This window comes from Mastigoproctus giganteus, chromosome 10 (genome assembly GCF_048544385.1).
Source record: "Mastigoproctus giganteus isolate SK-2022 chromosome 10, ASM4854438v1, whole genome shotgun sequence".
Taxonomy (NCBI): domain Eukaryota; kingdom Metazoa; phylum Arthropoda; class Arachnida; order Uropygi; family Thelyphonidae; genus Mastigoproctus; species Mastigoproctus giganteus.
Genome location: NC_143584.1, coordinates 179,331,897 through 179,354,433, shown reverse-complemented (window position 1 = coordinate 179,354,433; position 22,537 = coordinate 179,331,897). Strand labels below are relative to the sequence as shown.

The window sequence follows — 22,537 nt, the reverse complement described above, 5'->3', positions numbered from 1 at the left end:
CCCGGGAAAATTTATAGTGGCCTCATACTATGGTTTATGGCCAAAATCACACTGGCCCACCGGGGTTTCCCCGGTAAGGCTTATGGCCAGTCCGCCTCTGTCGATAGAAAAAAAATATGAAATTGTGAAACGCTTTGAGCGAAATGAAAGACCATGTGATATTGCACGTGCTACAGGCCTAAATGAAGCAATGGCGAAAAGCACATGGAACGAAGAACGCGTTATAGCTACAAAGCAAGGAATAAAAAAAATTATTAGCTTGCTACGAAGAAATTCTGCGTGAAAAAAAGAACGCGCTGTGTCGTCAGATGAATTTGTTAGATTTTATGAAGCCATCAACATCGAAATAACTTTTTAACGTAAGTCATTTGTTTTTTTAATACATATTTTGTATTAATATGTATAAAGAACTGCAATTTTATTAATATTTTTCTTCTAAACTAGTGTTTTTGTTAGTCCTTGGTCCCAATTAAGCAAAATTTATATGTATTTATATGCAAAGTTGTATCCCGACTTACGCGAATTCGACTTACGCGATTTTCGTCGGACCCACCTATCGCGTAACTTCGGGGTATTACTGTACACTATATTAAAACTACTTCTTGCATTCAGCTCTCCTGCGACCACATCACAGTACTCAACCAAATTGGTCTCACGCTCCTGCTCTTGTTTTTGCTTTCTCAGTGCTTATGTCACACCAAACTGACTCAATATTGCACTGTCCATCTGTGTCAACCGAATGTACTTCCTTAGATTTTATGTGTTTCTTAACTAACAGCATAACCCCTCCTCCCTTCCTGTCCTGTCTATTCTTTCTGTACGCATTGTACTCCCCAAATTCCAATTCTGCACTGCTTATATCTGTGCGACACTACGTCTCTGATATCCCAAGTATGTCTTGACCAGCACTTCAAATTCATCAAATTTATTTACTATTCTCCTATTGGTGTACATGCACCTGTTCTTACTCTTAGTTACCCTAAAACAGCCTATGTATTTATTTGCTCCATGATGATTCCCACCTGAAAACCCAGCACCCTGCCCTCCAGGCTGCTGTCATTCTAATAGAAGCAGTGCAAGAATCACTTTTACCTCTGCCTGGGGCTACTATTAATCTTTTAGTCTGTGAATCCCCTCCCTCAGGCTAGGAGGTTTCCAACCCACCTAACACTGCCTCGATAGCATAAGCAAACACTCTTGCACCCCTTCTATTTAAGTGTATCTCATCCCTGTCAAAGCAGTCTCTCCTGTTAACAAACACAGACCATGCTGAAAAATATTCTACCCCATGAACCTTGCACAATCTCTGCAGGGCCAAATTGATTAACAAGGCTCTGTTATTGTTATTTTTGGTTTTTAGGAGCATTAGCAACTCCATATTGCTCCAGTGGTCATTCCCTGGCCTTTCAGCATTCTCCATATTTGGTGGTCACGGGCTTGAACCCCGGTCTAATCAAGAAGCATGTGCTACACACTGCTACTCCCGCCCACCTGGCTATGGAGGTGCCGACAAGGCTCTCATCATGTACTCCCTCCTATTGTGTCTGGGTAGAATTGCAGACACTTTCAAATTTAACCCTAACTCACAACCTTTTTTCAACACTGGCCTGTACTTGTTAAGTAAATCTGCAGATCTGCTACTCTTAGTATCATTAGTGCCAACGTGTACAAAATATTGTATTGCAATCATACTTGTATGATTGCAAAAATACAAGTATTTGTAATGAGACGCTGCAACAAGTATTTGTAATCAAATACATATATTCTAAAAATATTTCTAGGCTAAATGCCTAAGAGTATGAAGAAGTTGATTTATGCATGGGTACTTCACATGCATCATTTCTACTGCTAAGGTAGTATGAATGCATCGTTTAATTATATCTCATGTTGTGAATACTGTGAATAATTATATCTCATATTGTGAGTATGTATTCACAATATGAGATATAATTAGATGATGCATTCATATACTGCCTTGTTGGTAGAAATGATGTATGTGTCATCATCATCAGCCATTTTCAATCCACTGCAGGATGAAGGCCTCTCCAGCAACTTTCCAGTTCCTTCTGTTTTGAGCACTGGCCATCCATTTACTACTCAAAAACTCATGAATTTCATCTATCCATCTCCGCCTTTGTCTTCCAGGTTTTCTTCTAGCTCCTCTTGGGTACCATTCTGTTATTTTCTTAGTCCATCTGTCATCATGTCTTCGAGCTATGTGTCCTGCCCAAGACCATTTTAGTTCTTTAGTTTTGATAAGAATGTCCTTTACTTGAGTTTGCTGCCTAATCCATATGTTTCTCTTCTTATCTAACAGTCTGATTCCCAATATAATTCGTTCCATTCTTCGCTGTGTAGTTCTTAGCTTCTCTTCCATTCTTTTGGTGAGTGCCCAAGTTTCACTTCCATAAGTCATGGTGGGGAGTATACATTGATTCATTATTTTACGTTTCAGACAAACTGGGATATTGCTCTTCAGTATGTGACTATATTTCCTGAATGCTATCCATCCAAAATTTATTCTTCTCTTGACTTCCAGCCATTTATCATTATTACAGCTAATAACTTGTCCCAGATAAGTATATGACTCCACCTTTTCAATTACTGCTCCTTCAATCATTATTTCCCTTTCCGTGGCATACTTGTTCATCATTACTTTTGTTTTAGCCATATTCATCTTTAGTCCAAAATCCTTACTAACTGTGCATAACTGATTAAGATTTTCCTCTAATTCTTTGGGATCGTGGCTTATGACCACAATGTCATCTGCAAATCGTAAATGGTTTAGGTACTCTCCGTTCACAGTGACTCCTTTCTGCGACCAGTCTAATCTTCTGAAAGCTTCCTCAAGGGCAGCAGTAAACAGCTTCGGAGATATTGTGTCTCCTTGTCGAACTCCTTTCTCAATTTTAAATTTCCTACTGTCTTTGTCTAGTCTAATAAAGGAGGTAGCACTCTCATATATTTTCTTCAAAATCATAATATATGGGGTATCTATGCCTTGTCTTTCCAGTGCCCGAAACATTGCCTTATGCTGTATGGAGTCAAATGCCTTTTCATAATCCACAAATGCCAGGCATAATGGTGTTTTATATTCATTTGCTTTCTCCATTAGCTGTGATATTACGTGAAGGTGATCCATAGTTGAGAATCCTGTCCTAAAGCCAGCTTGCTCTTTCGGTTGATTCTCATCAAGTATTCTTTCTAATCTGTTAGTAATGACCCTTGTGAACAACTTGTAGATATGGGATAACAAGCTAATTGGTCTATAATTTCCAATTTCTGATTTATCTCCTTTCTTATGCAGCAAAACTATGATTGCATTATTCCACTGCTTAGGCATCACACCTTTTCTAATGCACTTTGTGAAGAGCCTTGCCAGTTTTTGTGTTATGTCTCTTCCTCCCAATTTTAACAACTCTACAGTAACTTCATCTTCCCCCGGGGCTTTCCGATTCTTCATTTTCTTCAATGCATGTTCTACCTCATCAGGAAGAATATCGGGTATGTCGTATGTGTTGCTACTTTGCAATCCATCTTCCCCACTGCTGGTATCATTCCCTCGCTCCTTGTATAATTCTCTATAGTAGTCTTCTGCTATTTGAATTATGCCTTCTCTGCTGTTTATAAGTACACCATCGCTATTCTTCAGTTCCAGTATCATTTGTCTTTCTGTATTACTGCTCATGGCTGCTGATTTAAATCCTTTGTTTTCCCTTAATGCTTGTTCTACTTTTCTTGTGTTAAATCTTCTTATGTCCTCTCTGAGTCTCTTTCTAATGGCTTTGCATAACTCAGTATACTCAATTTTCTCCCTGTCAGGGTTTTTCTTGCTCTTCATTTGTCGTCTTTGGTTCATCATGACAAGTGTTTCTTGACTAATTTTTTCCTCTTTGGATTTCTGTTTCCCTATAGGTTTCTTGGGCTTTATCACTTTCAGAAAGTTGTAATATTCCTCGTCGATATCTTGGTCCTGAGCAGTCTGCAGAAGCTCAAACTTGTTCTTAAGTTCCAGTACATGCTGCTTTTTCTTCTCCTCTGTTATTTCAAAGACCTTTGTATTATTTACTCGAGTCAGTTTTTTCCTTTCCTTTCCTACATCTATATCAAGTGTACATCTTACCATTCTGTGATCACTTCCAACATTTACCTTATTCAGGACGGTAACATCACTCACAATATATCTTCTGTTAGTGAGGATGAAGTCGATTTCATTAGTTGTTAATCCATTTGGACTCTTCCATGTCCACTTTCTGTTCACCCTTTTCTTGAAAAAAAAGTGTTCATTACTGACAGTCCTTGAGATTCTGCAAATTCCACAAGTCTTTCACCTCTTTTATTTCTTTCACCAATTCCAAAATTTCCTATAGTTCCTCTTTCTGCGCTGTTTTGCCTTTTTCCAACCTTAGCATTGAAGTGGCCCATAATAATAGTGTAGTGGGTTTTCTGCTCATCTAGAAGACTCTCAATTTCAGTGTACGATGTATGTGTAGTATACATCATTTCTACTACCAAGTAGTAGTTCTACTAACATGTAGTACCCATGCATAAATCAACTTCTTCATACTCTTAGGCATTTAGCCAAGAAATATTTTTAGATTAAACAACGCACACCATCAAGCATCTCTCCTATTGTGGAGTTATACTTCCTAACTGGGTTAGTGGCATAGTGTTTTTTTAGTGGCATAGTGATTTGTGTAAGTTGCCACCAGTGGTCTCCCACATCTGCACCCCATAACTTGGTTGGCACTATTACAGCATAGTACCTGCCTGCCCACTGGTGAGTAAGTCAACAAGCTTTGAAACGGTGCTCTCTGGGTGGTGGTATCTGCCAAGATTAAGTAATATTAGTCTTCTCCATTGGTGAAGTGTTACTTATTCAAGGTAGTGCAAAACCATGGCAACTTGTGTCACAATATGAGATATAATTAAATGATGCATTCAATACTACCTTGGTAGTAGAAATGATGTATGTGCTGTTCCTATGCATAAACCAACTTCTAAATACTTATATTGTTGCAATCATACTTCCTGCAGTTGCTATTTGATTGTAGCCATTCAAATGGCTGTATTTTGCCAAGGATGTTTCACCTAAAACCATCTACCGTGTGTGCCCGTCACACTCGCCATTTTTTAAATTTTTTAATTTTTTCCAACCTTTACCTGTACTTGTGAAGTAAGTCCACATATCTGCTACTCGTAATGTCATTTGTGCTAACGTGAATAACAATATCACCTTTTGTGCCCTTAAAAGATGATCTTCAACAACATCATGCTTCATCAAAAAATCACGAATTCCATTGTATTACCATATTATTGAGGTATAGTGCTGTGCTGCAGTTTTAATTTAATTTTTAGTCAAGATTATGGCTTGGAATAAGTAGCAAAGCAAATAGTCCAGAGTAAGCAAAAATACTTTGACTCAGAGAATTACTGAAGTCAGTTCTACAAATTAAGGCTTTGTCGTACTCTGTATACTGTGTGTAGAAGTCATTGTACTTGTAGTTGGACATATTAATGCCATAAGAGATGCCATTTTATATGTGTGTTAGAAGCAAAGAAAGTGATGGATTTAAGTGATGGTTCTGATGGATGAAATTGAATTGTTGAAGGAAAGAGTTAACGCTCTTGATGCATCAAGTGTCCAAATAGGCCAATTTAATACTAACGTATATCTTAATGCATCCGCCTGCAAGGTAGGGTCACCCAAGGTGTCCCACACAAGGATAGATAGGGTGCAGTTACTCCAGAAGTTTGCTTGGGCTCCTGGAAAAACACAGTTACTGTAAGAAGTAAATTTTTTTATCTTTGATTGCATTTCTTTACTGTAATTATTTCTCTTTTCGTTTATTGCATTTAAATCTATTTGTAAATATATCAAAGCAATATACTGCTGTGTCAGGTATCTACTCTTAATTGTGCCACTTTTAGGACAATATAATAGTGAAGAGTGAAAATCTAAACACTTCAACCTGCATAGAGTCTAATCTGGCTTTAATTTATTAAAGGAATGCAGATAATTCTCAGACATTTTGTGGTACTTCCTGTACCACTTCAGTGACTGTAAATGCCAGGTAAATTATACAGAGATTTTCTTTAATTAAACTTGAAGTTTGCTTAACAATCTTTATTCATTAATTAATATACAGATTTTAATAGTTAACTGATTAATATTTATAGACCAAATGTTAATAAATAATAAAAAATAAAAAATACCAACATACCTGAATTGCTGTTCTTGTTTGTTATGCTGTCAACTTCTCTAAGTTTGTTACGCTGTCAACTTCTTTAGAGGTTGGCAGAGTGGTTATGACTGCAACAAGACCTAGAAAAATTAGACAGACCGAGAAGTGGCAATTTAGTTTTAACATTGATGAATGCAAGATACAACCTATGGGCAGCAGTAATTCCACACCAATTAGGTTGTGCCACACTCACCATGGTGGTGAGTGTGGCACAACCTAATTGGAGCACAAAAAAACACCCGAGGTTTAACATTGATGACTGCAAGTTACTATATATGGGCAGTAATAATCCCAAAATAACATACCAATTCAGTGGTACCACACTCATGGTGGTGGCAAACAAAATAGACCTGAGGTAATTGTACAGTCAGATGTTGAAGTTCTCTGAGCAGTGCAGATGGCATGCTAGGAGATGTCATGGGGTCAGTTATATATTTTACCAATTCGTTGTGTGGCAATTCATTTCATTGCAAATGCAGTGGGAATTGGTTATGGGTCTGCCAGAAGCATTTTACACGACCATCTGCACATGTCTAAGGTCTCCACACGATGGGTTCCAAGATTACTGATAATAGTAGGCTACATGTTGGGTATTGTATACAGGTCTGGAAGCCTGATTTTAAGGATGTGGACCTCTTGGAACAGGTGCAGAGAAGAGCAACCAGACTAGGCAAGAACACAAGAGGGTATTCTTACCACAAAAACTTCAGTTTTTCAAATTGCAGCATCTGGAAACTAGGCACGTATAAGGAACACCTTACTGAAGTGTTTAAGGCAAATGGATTGAGTAAATTAGTGCAGATGACATCATAACTCTTGCTCAGATGACATACAGAATAGGACATAATATGAGAAAGGATGGCTGCAGGATAGATAAGGAAAAATTTGCTCTCAACCAGAGAATAATTTATTTTTGGACCCAAACACCATCTCATGTTGTGGAAGTGAGTAGTTTGAATACATTTAAGGAAGAGTCAGACTTATTAGATCTGATGGACAGATGAGGTGAATATTTTTTTAGGTGCATTAGCATAAATGTATAACTTACCTGTTGTCTTCACCTCTTTTCTCCTGTAATAATTTGGTTTCTAGTGAAATTTTCATGAAAGTTTATATTTGGACCTTTTAGCAAGATTTTTCAGGCCATACCAAATTTAATTTAAAAAAATTGGATCAGTAAAAATCGGACAATTATTATTTCTTTGTCTGTTGATCTCTACGTGATAATTTGACTTCCAGTCAATGGACTTTGCTCTTTCAGAATGTTTGCTTTTTTTTTTTTTTTTTTTTTTTTTCCTGTTCAAATCACATAGACTATCCATATCTTGTACGTACTATCCAAAATATGTTGTAGCTGAAGCAGTTGATATTATGTTTGTTGTCATGTACTGTTTCGAAGAATAAATAGAGAATTTGGCAAATGCACAGAAATGAAATGCTTTCTCAGTTTGTATGTAAAAGTTGCTTTTTGCAAAAATCTTTTTTTTTTTTTTTTTTTATTATATATAATGCACTGTGTATATTAACTAACTTGATTTTTTTTGGCTGACTTTGTTTCCTCACATCATTTGCTACTACTAACTTCACACACTAAGGCATAGGTTGATTATTGTCTGTATTTATATTAACATTAACATTAGTAGAGGCATTTGATGCAAGAAAGCAAGCTTATGCAGCATCAGCCAAAAAAAAAAAAAAAAAACTCACTTCCACTTCACCCCTCTGTTCGTTCAAAATACCTGTCCAGCTGAGCCTTAAACTTATTTAGGCTATCAACCTCCACCACAAGGGATGGAAGTCTGTTCCACCAACCAACCACCCGCTGGCTAAAGGCAAATTTCCGCACGTCTATCCTACATCTGTCTTTCCTCAATTTGAATTTATGCCCTCTCAGGTGATTTTTCTGAGCTAGAGGAAGAATCCCATCAGCATTGAGCATGCTTAAACCATTCAAGGCTTTATACACCTCTATCAGATCACCTCGCTGTTGCCTAGTCTCCAGACACTGTAATTTGCAAAACTTAAGCTTTTCTTCGTAAGAGCACCCCTTTGTTCCATTCACTAATCTTGTTGCCCTTCTCTGTACTCGTTCCAGCAGCTCTACATCCTTCTTGAAATGAGGCCTCCAGACCTGTATACAGTACTCTAGGTGTGGCTTGACCATTGCCTTATACAATGGAATAATCACCTCCTTATCCCTGCTGGAAAAATTCCTGTATATCATTGACAATACTCCATGAGCTACTCTTGCAGCCCGTCTGCACTGCTCAGAGAACTTCATATCTGCCTGCACAACCACCCCCAAGTCCCTTTCATTCTCTACCACTGTCAGTGTAGTATACCACGGAGTTGATACGTTGCTCTGGGGTTGCTGTTTCCCATGTGTGGTACTTTACATTTATCAATGTTAAACTTCATTTGCCACCTCTCAGCCCATCTGCTCAACCTTTCCAGATCCTGTTGCAGCAGCATAGTGTCAGTAGTGTCCTTGACAACCCTGCCAACCTTTGTATCATCTGTAAACTTGGACATTAAGCTTGATATACCATCATCAATATCATTTATAAATACAGAAAAGAATAACGGACCCAACACTGAGCCCCGAGGGACTCCACTAATAACATTAGTCCACAATGAGCAGTGTCCATTGATTACCACTCTCTGTCTTCTCCCCCTCAACCACCCCTTTATCCATAGCAGCAATTTGCCTCCAATGTCACACTGCTCCAATTTGTGTAGCAGTCTTCCATGTGCAACAGTATCAAAAGCCTTTCTAAGATCCAAGTATATAATATCAAAGTTATTCCCTGCATCCAGTTCTTTTGTGACTGCATCATAGTATCCAATCAAATTGGTCAGGCAAGACTTCCCCTTAACAAAACCATGCTGTGTCTGAGCTATAACTGAAGTCTTGTCTAAATGATCCTGCAATGCTTCTTTAACCAGTGCCTCCATTAATTTTCCTGGAACAGAAGTTAAGCTCACAGGTCTATAATTACTTGTGTCAGCCTTTGATCCTCCTTTGTGAATTGGGGTCACATTTGCACATTTCCAGTCTATGGGTACCTCCCCTGAGTCCAAGGAAGCTCTCATAATTATGGCTAAGGGTTTGCTTACTTCCTTTGCTGCTTCCTTTAATATAACTGGATAGATCCCATCCACCCCGGGTGCCTTTCTTGTGTTTATCTTCAACAGTTTCTCCTCCACTTTACTCCCAGTTATTTCAAGATTCTGTAGCTTACTGCTAGAGTTGAATACACCTCTGGCATTCCCCTTGCTGAATAGCTCCTCATGTGTGAATGTCGATGCAAAATATTGATTTAGTTTGTTAGCTACCTGAGCAGGATCATCAACAGTTGACCCATCAATATCAAGTGGACCAATCTGATTCATCCCCTTCCTTCTAGAGTTTACATAAGTAAAGAACTCTTTGCTGTTTTTCTTTGCATCCCTTGCAAAAGATTTCTCGTAATCTGCCTTCGCCTGCCTAACCTCCTTTGTAACTTGGTTGCATATCAACTTGTATCTATCATAGGCTTCTGTGTCATGTGTTAATTTGTAAGTATCCCATGCATTTTTCTTCTCTGCCATATGCCTCATTAGTTCATCTGACATCCATTTTGGCCTAAACCTTGAACAATATTTCTTAGTTGGTATGTAAAGCCTAGTAGCTTCCAAGATAAGTTCTTTGAATGCTTCCCATTTTGAATTTGCTGTTGGTAACATCATGAGTTGGTCCCACTGTATAGAATTTAAATACTGTCTCAGTCCATCGTAGTCGCCTTTACGGAAGCAATAACCCTTCCCTTTACCCCTAATGGTAGTTACCTCTTTGAGTAAATCCCACTTCAGCACACTGTGATCACTGCCACCTAGTGGTTCATTTATCTGCAGATTCTTAATGCATGAAGAATCACTGCTGATAATCATATCAAGAGTATTACTCCCTCTAGTTGCCTCCTGAACATGCTGATGTAGAAAACAATATAGTACTGACGCAGCTACAAGTGCATATGTATTTATGATTCAAAACTTATTGTCAAATTACAAAGATGTCTTTTTCCGTGAAAAAAATTAGTGCAGAAAAATGGCATTCAGTTTTGAAAAAAAATTATTGTGGATTTGGAAAAAATTGGTTATAATGTTGTAGCAATTGTAAGTGATAATAATTCAATTAATAGTAAAAGTATTTCACTATTTACATATCCTCCACAACTAAGTATTGATTATCCTAATCCCGTTGATTTGTCACGTCCCCTTTTTTGTTATAGATGCAATTCATATTTTTAAATATATTCGCAATAACTGGTTAAACCAACCTAACTCTGATAAAAAAAATTTTATTATCCATCATTTGAAGGTGCTGAACATCTTCATACAGCTTTTGATACCATTCGTTTTGATTTCTTCATACCATTATATTGTCACAAGCCCTAGAGAAAGAATTCTTGAAGTTACATAATCAGAGAGATTTCTTATCATTACTTATGTCAAATTTCTTTGAAACTATGGAATTTTCTTTGAATGCAAAAAATGGTCATTTTGTAGAAATAATTTTAAATTTGCTAATTAATACCATTATCAATATTTTTCTCAACAATTATTGTAAAAAGAAAAATGATGTATTAAAAGCAACATATAAACGTAAACTTCAAACATTGAAAAAGAGCTAAATTTAAAGTAAAATAATTAAATAATTTCTGTTCAGCTATAGCATCAAATAATTAGATTAAATGAATAAATGTATACATTAGTTGGATTACATATTACATGTAAAACATTCAAAATGTAATAAAATAATTAACTATAAAATGTGTCTTTGTTTTTTCAGTGTTATGATTAAAAAAAATTATCACACTTAAGTAGCAAAACTGATTATTTTATTATTAGTTTTTTTTTCATATTGACCCTTGCAGCATACATTTGCTTTCTTCAATTGTGTGCAGCAATGTAGCTTTCTGTACTTCTTATGGCCCACTTATAATGATGTCAAACATGCAGTAATAAGGCATTATTATTACGGTGGTGATGATACGACCCTCATTAGAGACTGTAATTTTAACAGTGTTACATCAAAATCCTTCCAGTATTTTAAAAGCATTGCCATTGAGCAACGATTAAGTTCGAAGATGAATCGTTAACGTTGAAGAGCAGCTAATTTAGTTTGTAAACTATGGGTACCTCCCCTGAGTCCAAGGAAGCTCTCATAATTATGGCTAAGGGTTTGCTTACTTCCTTTGCTGCCTCCTTTAATATAACTGGATAGATCCCATCCATCATCTGGTCAAAGTAACTGTGGATTCATCAATCTGCATTTCTCCAACCTCCATGGTTGGAGAAATGCAGATTGATGAATCCACAGTTACTAACAACAAGGCCCTTCTAATGGCATATGCTTGTTATTTTGATGATGATTGTAAATTGCATGAAGAGATGTTTGTAAAATCCATAGAAACTGACTATACTGGAGCATCAATTTTTGCTGCGGTAAAAACACAATTTGATGAAAAACAAGTACCATTGGAAAATTTGGTATCCTGTGCCACTGATGGTGCTACCTCCATGGTTGGAAGATAGAGGTTTTATACCCCCCCCCCCCAAAGGAAGTATGTCCCGAAGTTCTTGCAGTACACTGCATTGTGCACTGACATCATCTGGTCAAAAAATATTAGTCCAGTTCTTTATCAATCTCTCAGTATAGTTATCATGAATGATTTCATGTTACTGCTTTGTGTATATAATATATTCTTAACACATATACAGGCAAAATAAATAAATATTTCTTGCTTTTTTTTCATTGGAATATGTTAATTTCAAAGTGTGGTTTTTTTTTTTCTAAATATTGGCTTAAAATTTTGTTGGAGAAATGCCAAAGTTTTATACAATTAATGCCTCCACAAACAAATTTTGCAGAGATTAATTGTGTTATGTTTCAATTTTATGTTACCTCAATTATCCTGAAAATTTAAGTATAATTAATGAATGTTTTATAATAAAACTAATCAGTACTTTTAGTGGCCAAAAACACATTTGCAAAATTTTCAACTATAAAAAAAATGAAGCATTGCAATATACTGATATAAGATCAAAAATTAGTACACTAAAAGCATAATTCAAAAAATCAAATACTAACCAATAGTTTGTATAATTCATCCTTGAATTTATTAAACTATCCACATGCACACCAGTGGGTGGAAGTATGATCCAGCAATCAACCACCCATTGGCTGAAGGCAAACTTCCACACATCTATTCTGTAACCATCCCTCCTCAATTTGAATTTATGCTCTCTCACACACAGTCTGAACAATAGGAAGAATCCCATCAGTGTTGAGTTTGCTCAAGCCATTCAAAGCCTTAAACACTCAATCAGATCATCTTGCAGGTGCCTAGCCTCCAGATGTTGCAGTTTGCAAAATTGAAGCTTTCTTGGTAAGAGCATCCCTTTATTCCCCTCACCAATCTCGTTGCCCCTCTCTGTGCCTGTTCCAGAAGCTCTACATCCTTCCTAAAATGAGGCATCTAGACTTATGTGCAGTGCCCAAGATGTGGCCTGACAATTGCTTTATACAATGGGATAATCATCTCCTTATCCCTGCTAGCAAAATTCTTATATATCATTGACAAAACTCCATGAGCTATCTTGGCAGCCTGTCTGAATTGGTCAGAGAACTTTATAACTGACTGCACAATTACCCCAGGTTCTTTTCACTACTCTGAATGTAGTACCACACAGTTGGTATGTTACTCTGGGATTACTGCTACCCGTATGGAATACCTTTTGTTTGTCAATGTTAAACTTCCATTGCCATGTTTTCAGCACATCCGCCTAATTTTTCTAGATCTTGCAGCAGCAGTATACCTTCATTACTGTCATTAACCACCCTGCCAACTTTTGTATCATCTGCTAACATAGACATTAAGTCTGATGTACCTTCAGCAGTATCATTAATAAATACAGAAAGTAAAAATGGATACAAAACTGAACCTTTTGAAACTCCACTAATAACATTAGTCCTGGTATAATATGAGTGGGTTCCACACCAAGAAAGCATTTTTGTATTTCAAAAAGTCTTTCAGAGAGTGAGTAGTGAACAAGTGATTTAGTGTATTAGTGTTTGTAAATAAGTGTGAATCATGAACTACGTTTAAATTAGAAATAAAATCTACAATTACTTAATTGTGTTCTTATGTGCAAGTACCTCAACCGTACATGAAATTTGTCACGTTCTTACTGAAATAAGCTTGATAGCTTTTACTACATTTGCAGAGAAGCCGTATTAAAATCGCAGCAGAAGCCAGTGTCACAACTTGTGACAAAAGTCTGTGAACTCTATTTTAGATGTAAGGTCAGAGATCATGATAAAGTATGTGCTCTATATAATTTCCTGTAGCTCATGTTCAAGGATATTGACAGGCTGGTGTAGTGGTAGTCATAAATTGATGCCTTTTGCTATTCCATTGGTATGGTGGGAACCTCACAACCACATAAATGATTGTTACTTTTGCATGACCAATATTTCTAGTTAATGACCCTGGGAAATCCAAGCATAAAGCAGTGTATCCCAACATACCTTCTGCTCTAAGGCCTGGTCCTCGCACTGTTACAGTGCCAAAGCCACCAGAAACTTATGGACTTGACTCTGATTCAGAATCGGAAAAGGAGTCTCCAAAATATGAACAAGTATGTATCCAGAGTTTTCAATTCTTGATACTGCAAAGCTGCATCTAATCACTAAGGGAGAATTGAACGATTTGGTCAGAGATTTGGACCTCTCCAAAACCAAGGCTCAAAATCTAGGATCACGATTTCAGCAGTGGAATCTTCTTGTCAAGGCATCTTTTTATAGGAAGAGGCAATTTAGCATAACAACCTATTACTTCATGGATAGTGCTTTGGTTTATTGTAACAGTGTCCTGGAATTAATCTGTGTTGACCTAAAAGGGATAGTTTTGCCAACTGGGTTGCAAAGTGGATACACTAAATACTTCTGCTTTTTATGCAAGAGGGACAGCCGAGTGAAGGATTGCCACTATGGGGTAAAAAAAATGGGCCGACCGTTCAGAAACTACACCAGGCCAGTAAAGTGTGGCACATCCTCCTTTTGTGGATAAGTCAAAAATCTGTTTACCTCCATTACACATCAAGCTAGGTTAGGTAAAAATATTTGTGAAAGCAATGGACAAAAGAGAAGGATTTTCCTGTTTGAGGAAAAAGTTTCCTCGAATCAGTAAGGCCAAGATTGAAGGAGGGAATTTTTGTAGTCCTTAAATCAAACTGCTATTCCAAGATGAATTCACTAAAAAATTAAATGCTACAGAAATAAGAGATTGGAAGGTATTAAAAAAAAAGTCTGCTGGAACTTTTTAGGCAATGAGAAATCACAAAATTACAGTGAAATTGCAGATGATCTAATTTTAGCATATGGAGAGTTGGGATGGAACATGTTGTTTAAGCTTCATTTCCAACATTCCCATTTAGACTTTTCCCCCTGAAAACTTGGGTGCAGTCCGATAAACATGGTAAAAGGTTTCACCAAGATATTTCTCAAATGGGAAAAAGATACCAGGGAAAATGGAGTCCAAATATGTTGGCAGACTACTGTTGGAATCTCATACAGGAGACACCAATGGACGAAACCAAAAAACAATAAAAGTATTTTGTTATCAGATAAACATTTTTGTAAATAGAATAAGGTTAATAGACCCATTGTACTGTATGTAATATTTAGTATTGTATGTAACATTTCCCTAAAATATATGAAATCTTTTTTACTAGAAACTTAATTTTTGACATTAATCCCTTCTCCCTTAAAATTGGTGAGTGTTACATCAATATGGTTGCTATATTTGAATTCAGCAACATCAAATCTACAAGAATTGCTCTGAATTTTAATAGGGAGTGAAAAAAATTTGATTTTTTTGCTGACCAGTGTAATTGGACAAACAATTTGGTTATAGGTGAGTTTTTTTTTTTTTTTGCTAATGCAGTATAAGCATGCTTCATTTCATAATTTTCCACTACTAATACCAAATATGTCCACACATGTTCTTTATAATACAGTAAGGCATATCTTGAGTAATCCCATTAATAGACTCAGCAATGTTGTTTTATAATTCCTGAAAGGTGTGGAGATTTTGTGGCAGCTGAGATTCCTTTTGAAAGTATTCAATTTAGCATTAGCATTAATAGAGGCATGTGATGCAAGAAAGCAAGCTTGTACCGTCAGCCAAAAAAAAAAAAAAAAAAAAACCCCTTCCCATTTCACGCATCAATTTGCTCCCAACCTTTGTCCAGTTCCTTGAATTTATTTAAGCTATCAAATTCCACAATGACAAATGGAAGTTTGTTCCAGCAATAAACCTGCTGGCTAAAGGCAAATTTCCACACATCTGTTCTATAACTGTGTTTCCTAAATTTGAATTTATGCCCCCTGAGATGTATAATCTGAGCAAGAGGAAGAATCCCATCGGCATTGAACTTGCTCAAACTATTCAAGGCCTTATACACTTCAATCAGATCCCACGCAGGTGCCTAGTCTCCAGATGCTGCAATTTGCAAAACTTAAGCTTTTCTTGGTAAGACCAACCCTTTGTTCCTCTCACCAATCTTGTCCTTCTCTTTACTCGTTCATAGCAGCTCTACATCCTTCCTAAAATGAGGCCTCCAAACCTATATGCAGTATTCAAGGTGTGGCCTGACCACTGTCTTATACAAGGGGATAATCACCTCACCTCACTGTCATTGAAGATCTTCATGTGTGGGGATTACATTACCTCCACATTCTTTATCATCTGGCTACTTGAAGATGCACATTTTCAGTTGCCCATATGCATGTATTTTGGTGTCTGATGGATCCAGGTTGGGTACCATAATAACAAGATGAAATTAAGCCTCATCTGTGAAAAATTTCATGTTCAGAATGTTTAGCCCAAACAGTGATGTGTTGCAGAATCTATTTACAACTGATCACTGCTTGGTTTTCTTTGTTGGTTTATTTAACTGATATATTGCCTTCACTTTATATGGGTAAAAGTTTTATTTTTTAACCAATTTCTGGTAAGCACCATATGAAATATCAGTTTGTACTGTGAGTTTTAAGGGATTTTCAAGAGCTATTTTTGTGGAAAGATTTTAATTTTAAAAAATATTCCATCAGAACTTATATCAGTAATCAGTCACATTTCTTGCCTGCTTAACTTTATCACCTTCATTTTCTTTTCTTTCAAGATGCTCTTATTTCTTAGTGCTTTTTTGTGCAAATTCACATTTAAACTGCTTCTGCATAAATATGTTGTTGATTTAAGATAACTCTCCAGGATGAAAGCTTTAAGGGTAGTAATGCATTGTACACATTTGGACAAACATCTACACATGCTGCTTTTACCTATACCTAAAAATGCATAGGTAAAATTCCATGCCCCTATGTCTATTTGTTTTAGGTAGCACAACTAAAGAATCACCTGTATTTGCAATCATTTTATTATAAAGAGTGTCATTTTCTTACTAGATCTCTTAAATATTTAATTTCTTAATTACATTTAAAATTTTAAAATAACACTTGTGATTTTTAAATAACATTTGTTTATGTAGAGGGTGGTCCTAATCCTAAGCTGAACAGTAAGCTTGCTAATATATGGCAGCAAGCAAGGGATGCTAACATGCCAAATTCTACTGTTGAGAATGCCATTAAGAAGACCTTGGTAAATAATTCTAAAATCTGTTAATCTAATCTAAAATATTTTGTGTAAAGTTAAAGAAACAGAAATCAATATTTCACTGTGAATAATCAATTTAATGTAAATAGAAACCAGATTTTCCTGCCTACACCCCCCCCCCCTTTTTTTTTTTTTTTTTTTTGAGACATGCATCATGGAAACCAGTTGTACAAAATATATAACTTCTGTCCATGGGACACATACTGCTTCTCTCATATTGCTTTTCCTATTGCCATTTATTTCCTATGTGATTTATTTCTTCATTTGATATGAGTGTAAATTTTCATGATGTAATATAAATAGTAATTAAGATAACTTAGCATTAGTAGTGGCATATGGTGCAAGAAAGCAAGCTTATATAGCACCAGTAAAAAAAAAAATCTCCCATTAATTCATTCCAAAAGTTTGTCCAGTTCTTCCTTGAATTTATTTAAGTTATCAACTTCCACAACAACAGATGGAAGTTTGCTACAGCAATCAACCTCAAGTTGGGATATTATTTAATCCTTTCCCCACACCCTTTACACAAGGATCTGATATGATTTGTTTTCCTCTTCTTTGTACCCACATAGACAAGGATTTTTACACTTAAAAATCCTTGTTCCTATTTGCTTTCTTATCCAGTTTTTTCTTGTACCCAGCCCTTGCCACTCTTAACATTTTCTATAGTACTGTTACAGATCAACTTTCAGCTGTTGTAAGCTTCAGTACTTTTCATTGTTCTGTAACTAGAGGCAATGTTAGGAGTGCAATCCAGGGACATTTAGATTGATATAGCATTCTGAATAACACACAACATGATTTTGTTAAAGGAACATAGTGTTTAACTAACTTAGTAGGCTATTTTGACAGTTACTCATGAGCTGGATATAGGGAACAGTTTCAACATAGTTTATTTGGATGTTAGCAAGGCATTTGACTCAATCCCTCATGAGAGGTTACTGTATAAGCTGGAACATGATGGGATTACTGGAAAAATTCAAAGATGGATGGCTGCAGGGCAGAAGGCAGAGGGCTATGATTAATGGATATTCTTCAGATTGGTGTAAAATCAGAAGTGGAGTCCCCAAGGATTGGTTCTTAGACCTCTTGTTTTTGATTTTCATAAACGACATTGATGAAGGAATAGAAGGTGTGATGTCAAAATTTGCAGCCGGCATAAAGATTTGTAGAGTAGTTAATGATCAGTACCAAGCAGCACTCCTTCAGGATTACTTGAACAGGCTGCAAGAATGGTCAAGAATGGAATTCCCCACACTCATGGGGAATAGCATTCCACAAATAAATTATACATTTGGTGAGGTTGAATTAAAAACAGTAGAGGAAGAGAGGGGCCTGGGAGTTATAATACAGGCAAATATTAAGTTTTCTGAGCAGTGTAAACAGTCAGCAAAGAAAGCCCATGGTGTCCTATCGATTTATCGAACATTATCCTGTAGTGATATTCAGGTCATAGACCCATTGTATAAGGCAATTGTAAGACCACATTTGGAATACTGTGTTCAAGTATTATGGAGACCTCATCTGCAAAAAAAGACATTGAGCTTCTTGAAAGGGACTAAAGGCAGGCAACTCGCATGGTGAGATCAGCAAAAGCTTGGCAGCCAGACCCCTCAGAGGTGACCTGATTGAGGTTTATAAGGCTCTGAGAGGGGTTAGTAAAATGAATGAAAGCTGAATTTTCACTGTTATAAAGAATTACACAACTAGGGGGCATAAATTAAAATTACTGGGGAAGAGGTTTAGACTAGATTGTAGGAAGTTTTCTTTTAGCCTGCGAGTCATTGATTGCCTTTGCAGATAGTTGAGGCTGACAGTTTGAATAAATTAAAGAGTCAACTGGATAATTAACTATGGGAAGAGAGAAGCAAATAATTTTTTTTTTTTTTTTTGGCCAGCACAGCAAAAGCCAGTGTCTTCCTTCAACTACATGGCTATCACTGATACTAATTTTTCCATACCATTCTTTTTCTGCTTTGTTAGACTGTTCACTGCTGTATTCATCCATCTCAGCATCCTCCCGGTGCTGTATTTTTTTAATGGTTGTTATTATTTGGTTTTTAGGATCATTAGCAACTAAGGCCATATTGCTCCGGGGATATGCGGTGGTCATTCCCTGACCTCTCCGCATTCGCCGTATTTGGTGGTCACGGGCTCAAACCCCCAGTCTAATCAAGAAATGTGTGCTACGCACTGCTGCTCCTGCCCACCTGGCAACGGAAGCACCTTTTTAATGGTACAAGGGGCATTTGAAAAGTTCATGGTCTGAGTATGATGGATGTATTTGAGGAGTCTGGTAATATGTTACTTTTCAACATAGTCCTCCCCTTTGGAGTGAATACACTTTTGCCATTGACGATGCAATTCATTGATTCCATCTGCAACAAAAGTTTTCTCTTGGGCCTATAGGAATGCATCTGCTACAGCAGTGACATCACTGCTGGTAGGAAAATGGATGCAGCCAAGTATTTTTCAATTACAAAATAGGTGAAAGCAGGGGCAAGCTGTCCCAAGAGTGCAAGGGGTGCACTGCACCCGGGAGCCAACATTCAAGGGGTGCCTGAAAACCTGAAACTTACACACACATATAAAGAAAATTTTAAAGGGGTGCCAAATTTCAATTGGCACCTAGGCGTCACATACCTAGGAATCCCCCTAAGAAAGTCTGATGGTACTAGAGCTGGTGAATCTGGGGGATGGCCCATGATTTCAAAGCCACACTCATGCACTGCAGTCATGGCAGTGACAGACTTATGAGCAGGCAGATGTTCCTGGTGGAATGAGATTCCTTTACTGGGTTTCCATCGGCATTTGTCTCTGTTTTCATACAAACGCCTCACAAGGTTTGCATAATATGCCCCTCTGACTGCCTGGCCTTTCTGAAGGTAATCCACTAGCAAAACTCCATCAGCATCCAAAAAAACTGATGCAATCACCTTCCTAGTAGAAGGAATCAACTTGGATTTTTTGGAAGGGGAGAAAAGCTGTTTTCACTGTTTGAACTGCTCCTTTTTTATCAAATTGAAATCACATAATAAGACACTCGAACTTGCTTACACATTCCATCAGCATGTATAGATTGTCATCATACTCTTCGTATTGAAAGTGAAGGGTCATTGTCTTATCCATTGAGGCAAAAGTTTTTCATCGTTTTTCAAACCTTGCAAGGAAATTGCTGGATCTGCTTGAAAAACGATGTAATGGTCACTTGACTTGATAGCAGTTGTACACATTTTTCATAGCAAGAGCCTCTGTTGTTATGTAGTACATGCATTCAAATGAGATGTCCAAGATGCTGGCAGTATACCGAATTGTCACTTGTCAATCACTCATCACCAGATCATGCACTCTGTCAACTCCTGGAGTGATAGATGTTGCAGGTCTTCTACAGCATGAGTAATCCTCTAAGCTCTCTCCCTCATTTAAATTCTGCTGCCCACTTCTTATCCATGGAATAGAAAGGAGCATCTTCCTCCAGTGTTGTAATCATATCCTCATGAATTGCCTTTGGTGTTAGTCCCTTTTTTCCCCAAAATATTGGATGACTGCACAGTGACTAATTTTGTCCATCTTTCCTCTTTTACACGACCTTGTTAACCTTAGGGCCTGTAATTAAAAAAAGATGTAATTGAAACTGCAAGAAACTTGGTGAGTTACTATTTGAAGTGTTATGCATTAAATGAAATTTTTAACACTACAACTACCCTTTCATACTCAGGCTACAAACTGTTCAAACACCCCCTCGTATATATGGATTCATGGTTCCTGTGACTGTTGATTTAAAGGTATTCCATAATTCTAATGTATTCATCCTCCCTCTACACTTTGCCCAGTTGATAGATGCTATATAATGTCTTAAACTGTCATAGTTCCCTTTTCATACCTTTAACAACGGCAACATGTTTTAATCATCCAGCTGTCGACTGTGTGTGATCACTACCTGGCAATACTTCCCGTATTGTGAGCTCTGTGATGTCATCTGATTTGTGAGTAATGATTAGGTCTAGAATATTCTTACCCCTAGTATTTTCTCTAACATGCTGGTACAAATAATAATCATTCAAGTATTTAGACTAAGGCGCATTTAGGGCTAGAGCCTCAAGCTGCGAACAAATTTAGACTATGTATATAAAGTGCTTAGCATCATAATACACAGCCATTTCTGAATAAACAGAAAATTTTTAAGGTGGCATCGTTTTAGGTTATATCTCATATTGTGAATGCCTTCACAACGAGTTGCCATGATATTGCACTACTTCGAATAAGTAACGCTTCACCTAAGGAGAAGACTAGTGTTACTTATTCTCAGATAGGTACCACCACCCAGACAGCACTGTTTCAGGGCTATTTGGCCCTTCGTCAGTGAGTGGGTAGGTACCCAAGTGATGCAATGATGGCAAAAACAGTTATGAAGTATAACTCCACAATATGAGAGATGCCTGATGGTGTATGATGTATTTAGACTAAGGCGCATTTAGGGCTAGAGCCTCAAGCTGCGAACAAATTTAGACTATGTATATAAAGTGCTTAGCATCATAATACACAGCCATTTCTGAATAAACAGAAAATTTTTAAGGTGGCATCGTTTTAGGTTATATCTCATATTGTGAATGCCTTCACAACGAGTTGCCATGATATTGCACTACTTCGAATAAGTAACGCTTCACCTAAGGAGAAGACTAGTGTTACTTATTCTCAGATAGGTACCACCACCCAGACAGATAGGTGGTACCTATCTGAGAATAAGTAACACTAGTCTTCTCCTTAGGTGAAGCGTTACTTATTCGAAGTAGTGCAATATCATGGCAACTCGTTGTGAAGGCATTCACAATATGAGATATAACCTAAAACGATGCCACCTTAAAAATTTTCTGTTTATTCAGAAATGGCTGTGTATTATGATGCTAAGCACTTTATATACATAGTCTAAATTTGTTCGCAGCTTGAGGCTCTAGCCCTAAATGCGCCTTAGCCTAAATACATCATACACCATCAGGCATCTCTCATATTGTGGAGTTATACTTCATAACTGTTTTTGCCATCATTGCATCACTTGGGTACCTACCCACTCACTGACGAAGGGCCAAATAGCCCTGAAACAGTGCTGTCTGGGTGGTGGTACCTATCTGAGAATAAGTAACACTAGTCTTCTCCTTAGGTGAAGCGTTACTTATTCGAAGTAGTGCAATATCATGGCAACTCGTTGTGAAGGCATTCACAATATGAGATATAACCTAAAACGATGCCACCTTAAAAATTTTCTGTTTATTCAGAAATGGCTGTGTATTATGATGCTAAGCACTTTATATACATAGTCTAATCATTCAAGTTTATTTTAAAAAAATTGTTCCCCATGGTGAGTTTCCCTCCCACTTACTCCAATCAATTAGGAGCAAATTGAAATCACATAATAAGACACTCGAACTTGCTTACACATTCCATCAGCATGTATAGATTGTCATCATACTCTTCATAATCTTCTGGCTTGTATATTATTCCCACTCATTATACCTTTCTTCCAACTAACTCACAGTACACAGATTCAATGCTGTCAGAAATAACTTCTGAATCTGC

General features: G+C 37.0%; 1 protein-coding gene across 1 annotated transcript in view; it reads left to right on the top strand.

The window, feature by feature from the left end:
- LOC150079585 (translational activator of cytochrome c oxidase 1) overlaps window positions 1–22,537 on the top strand; it is a 75,625-nt gene that overhangs the window by 29,528 nt on the left and 23,560 nt on the right. Inside the window, exon 2 of the mRNA XM_090383128.1 lies at window positions 16,839–16,948. Within this exon, the coding sequence (XP_090239254.1) occupies window positions 16,839–16,948 (110 nt within the window). The remainder of the gene's footprint in view (window positions 1–16,838; window positions 16,949–22,537) is intronic.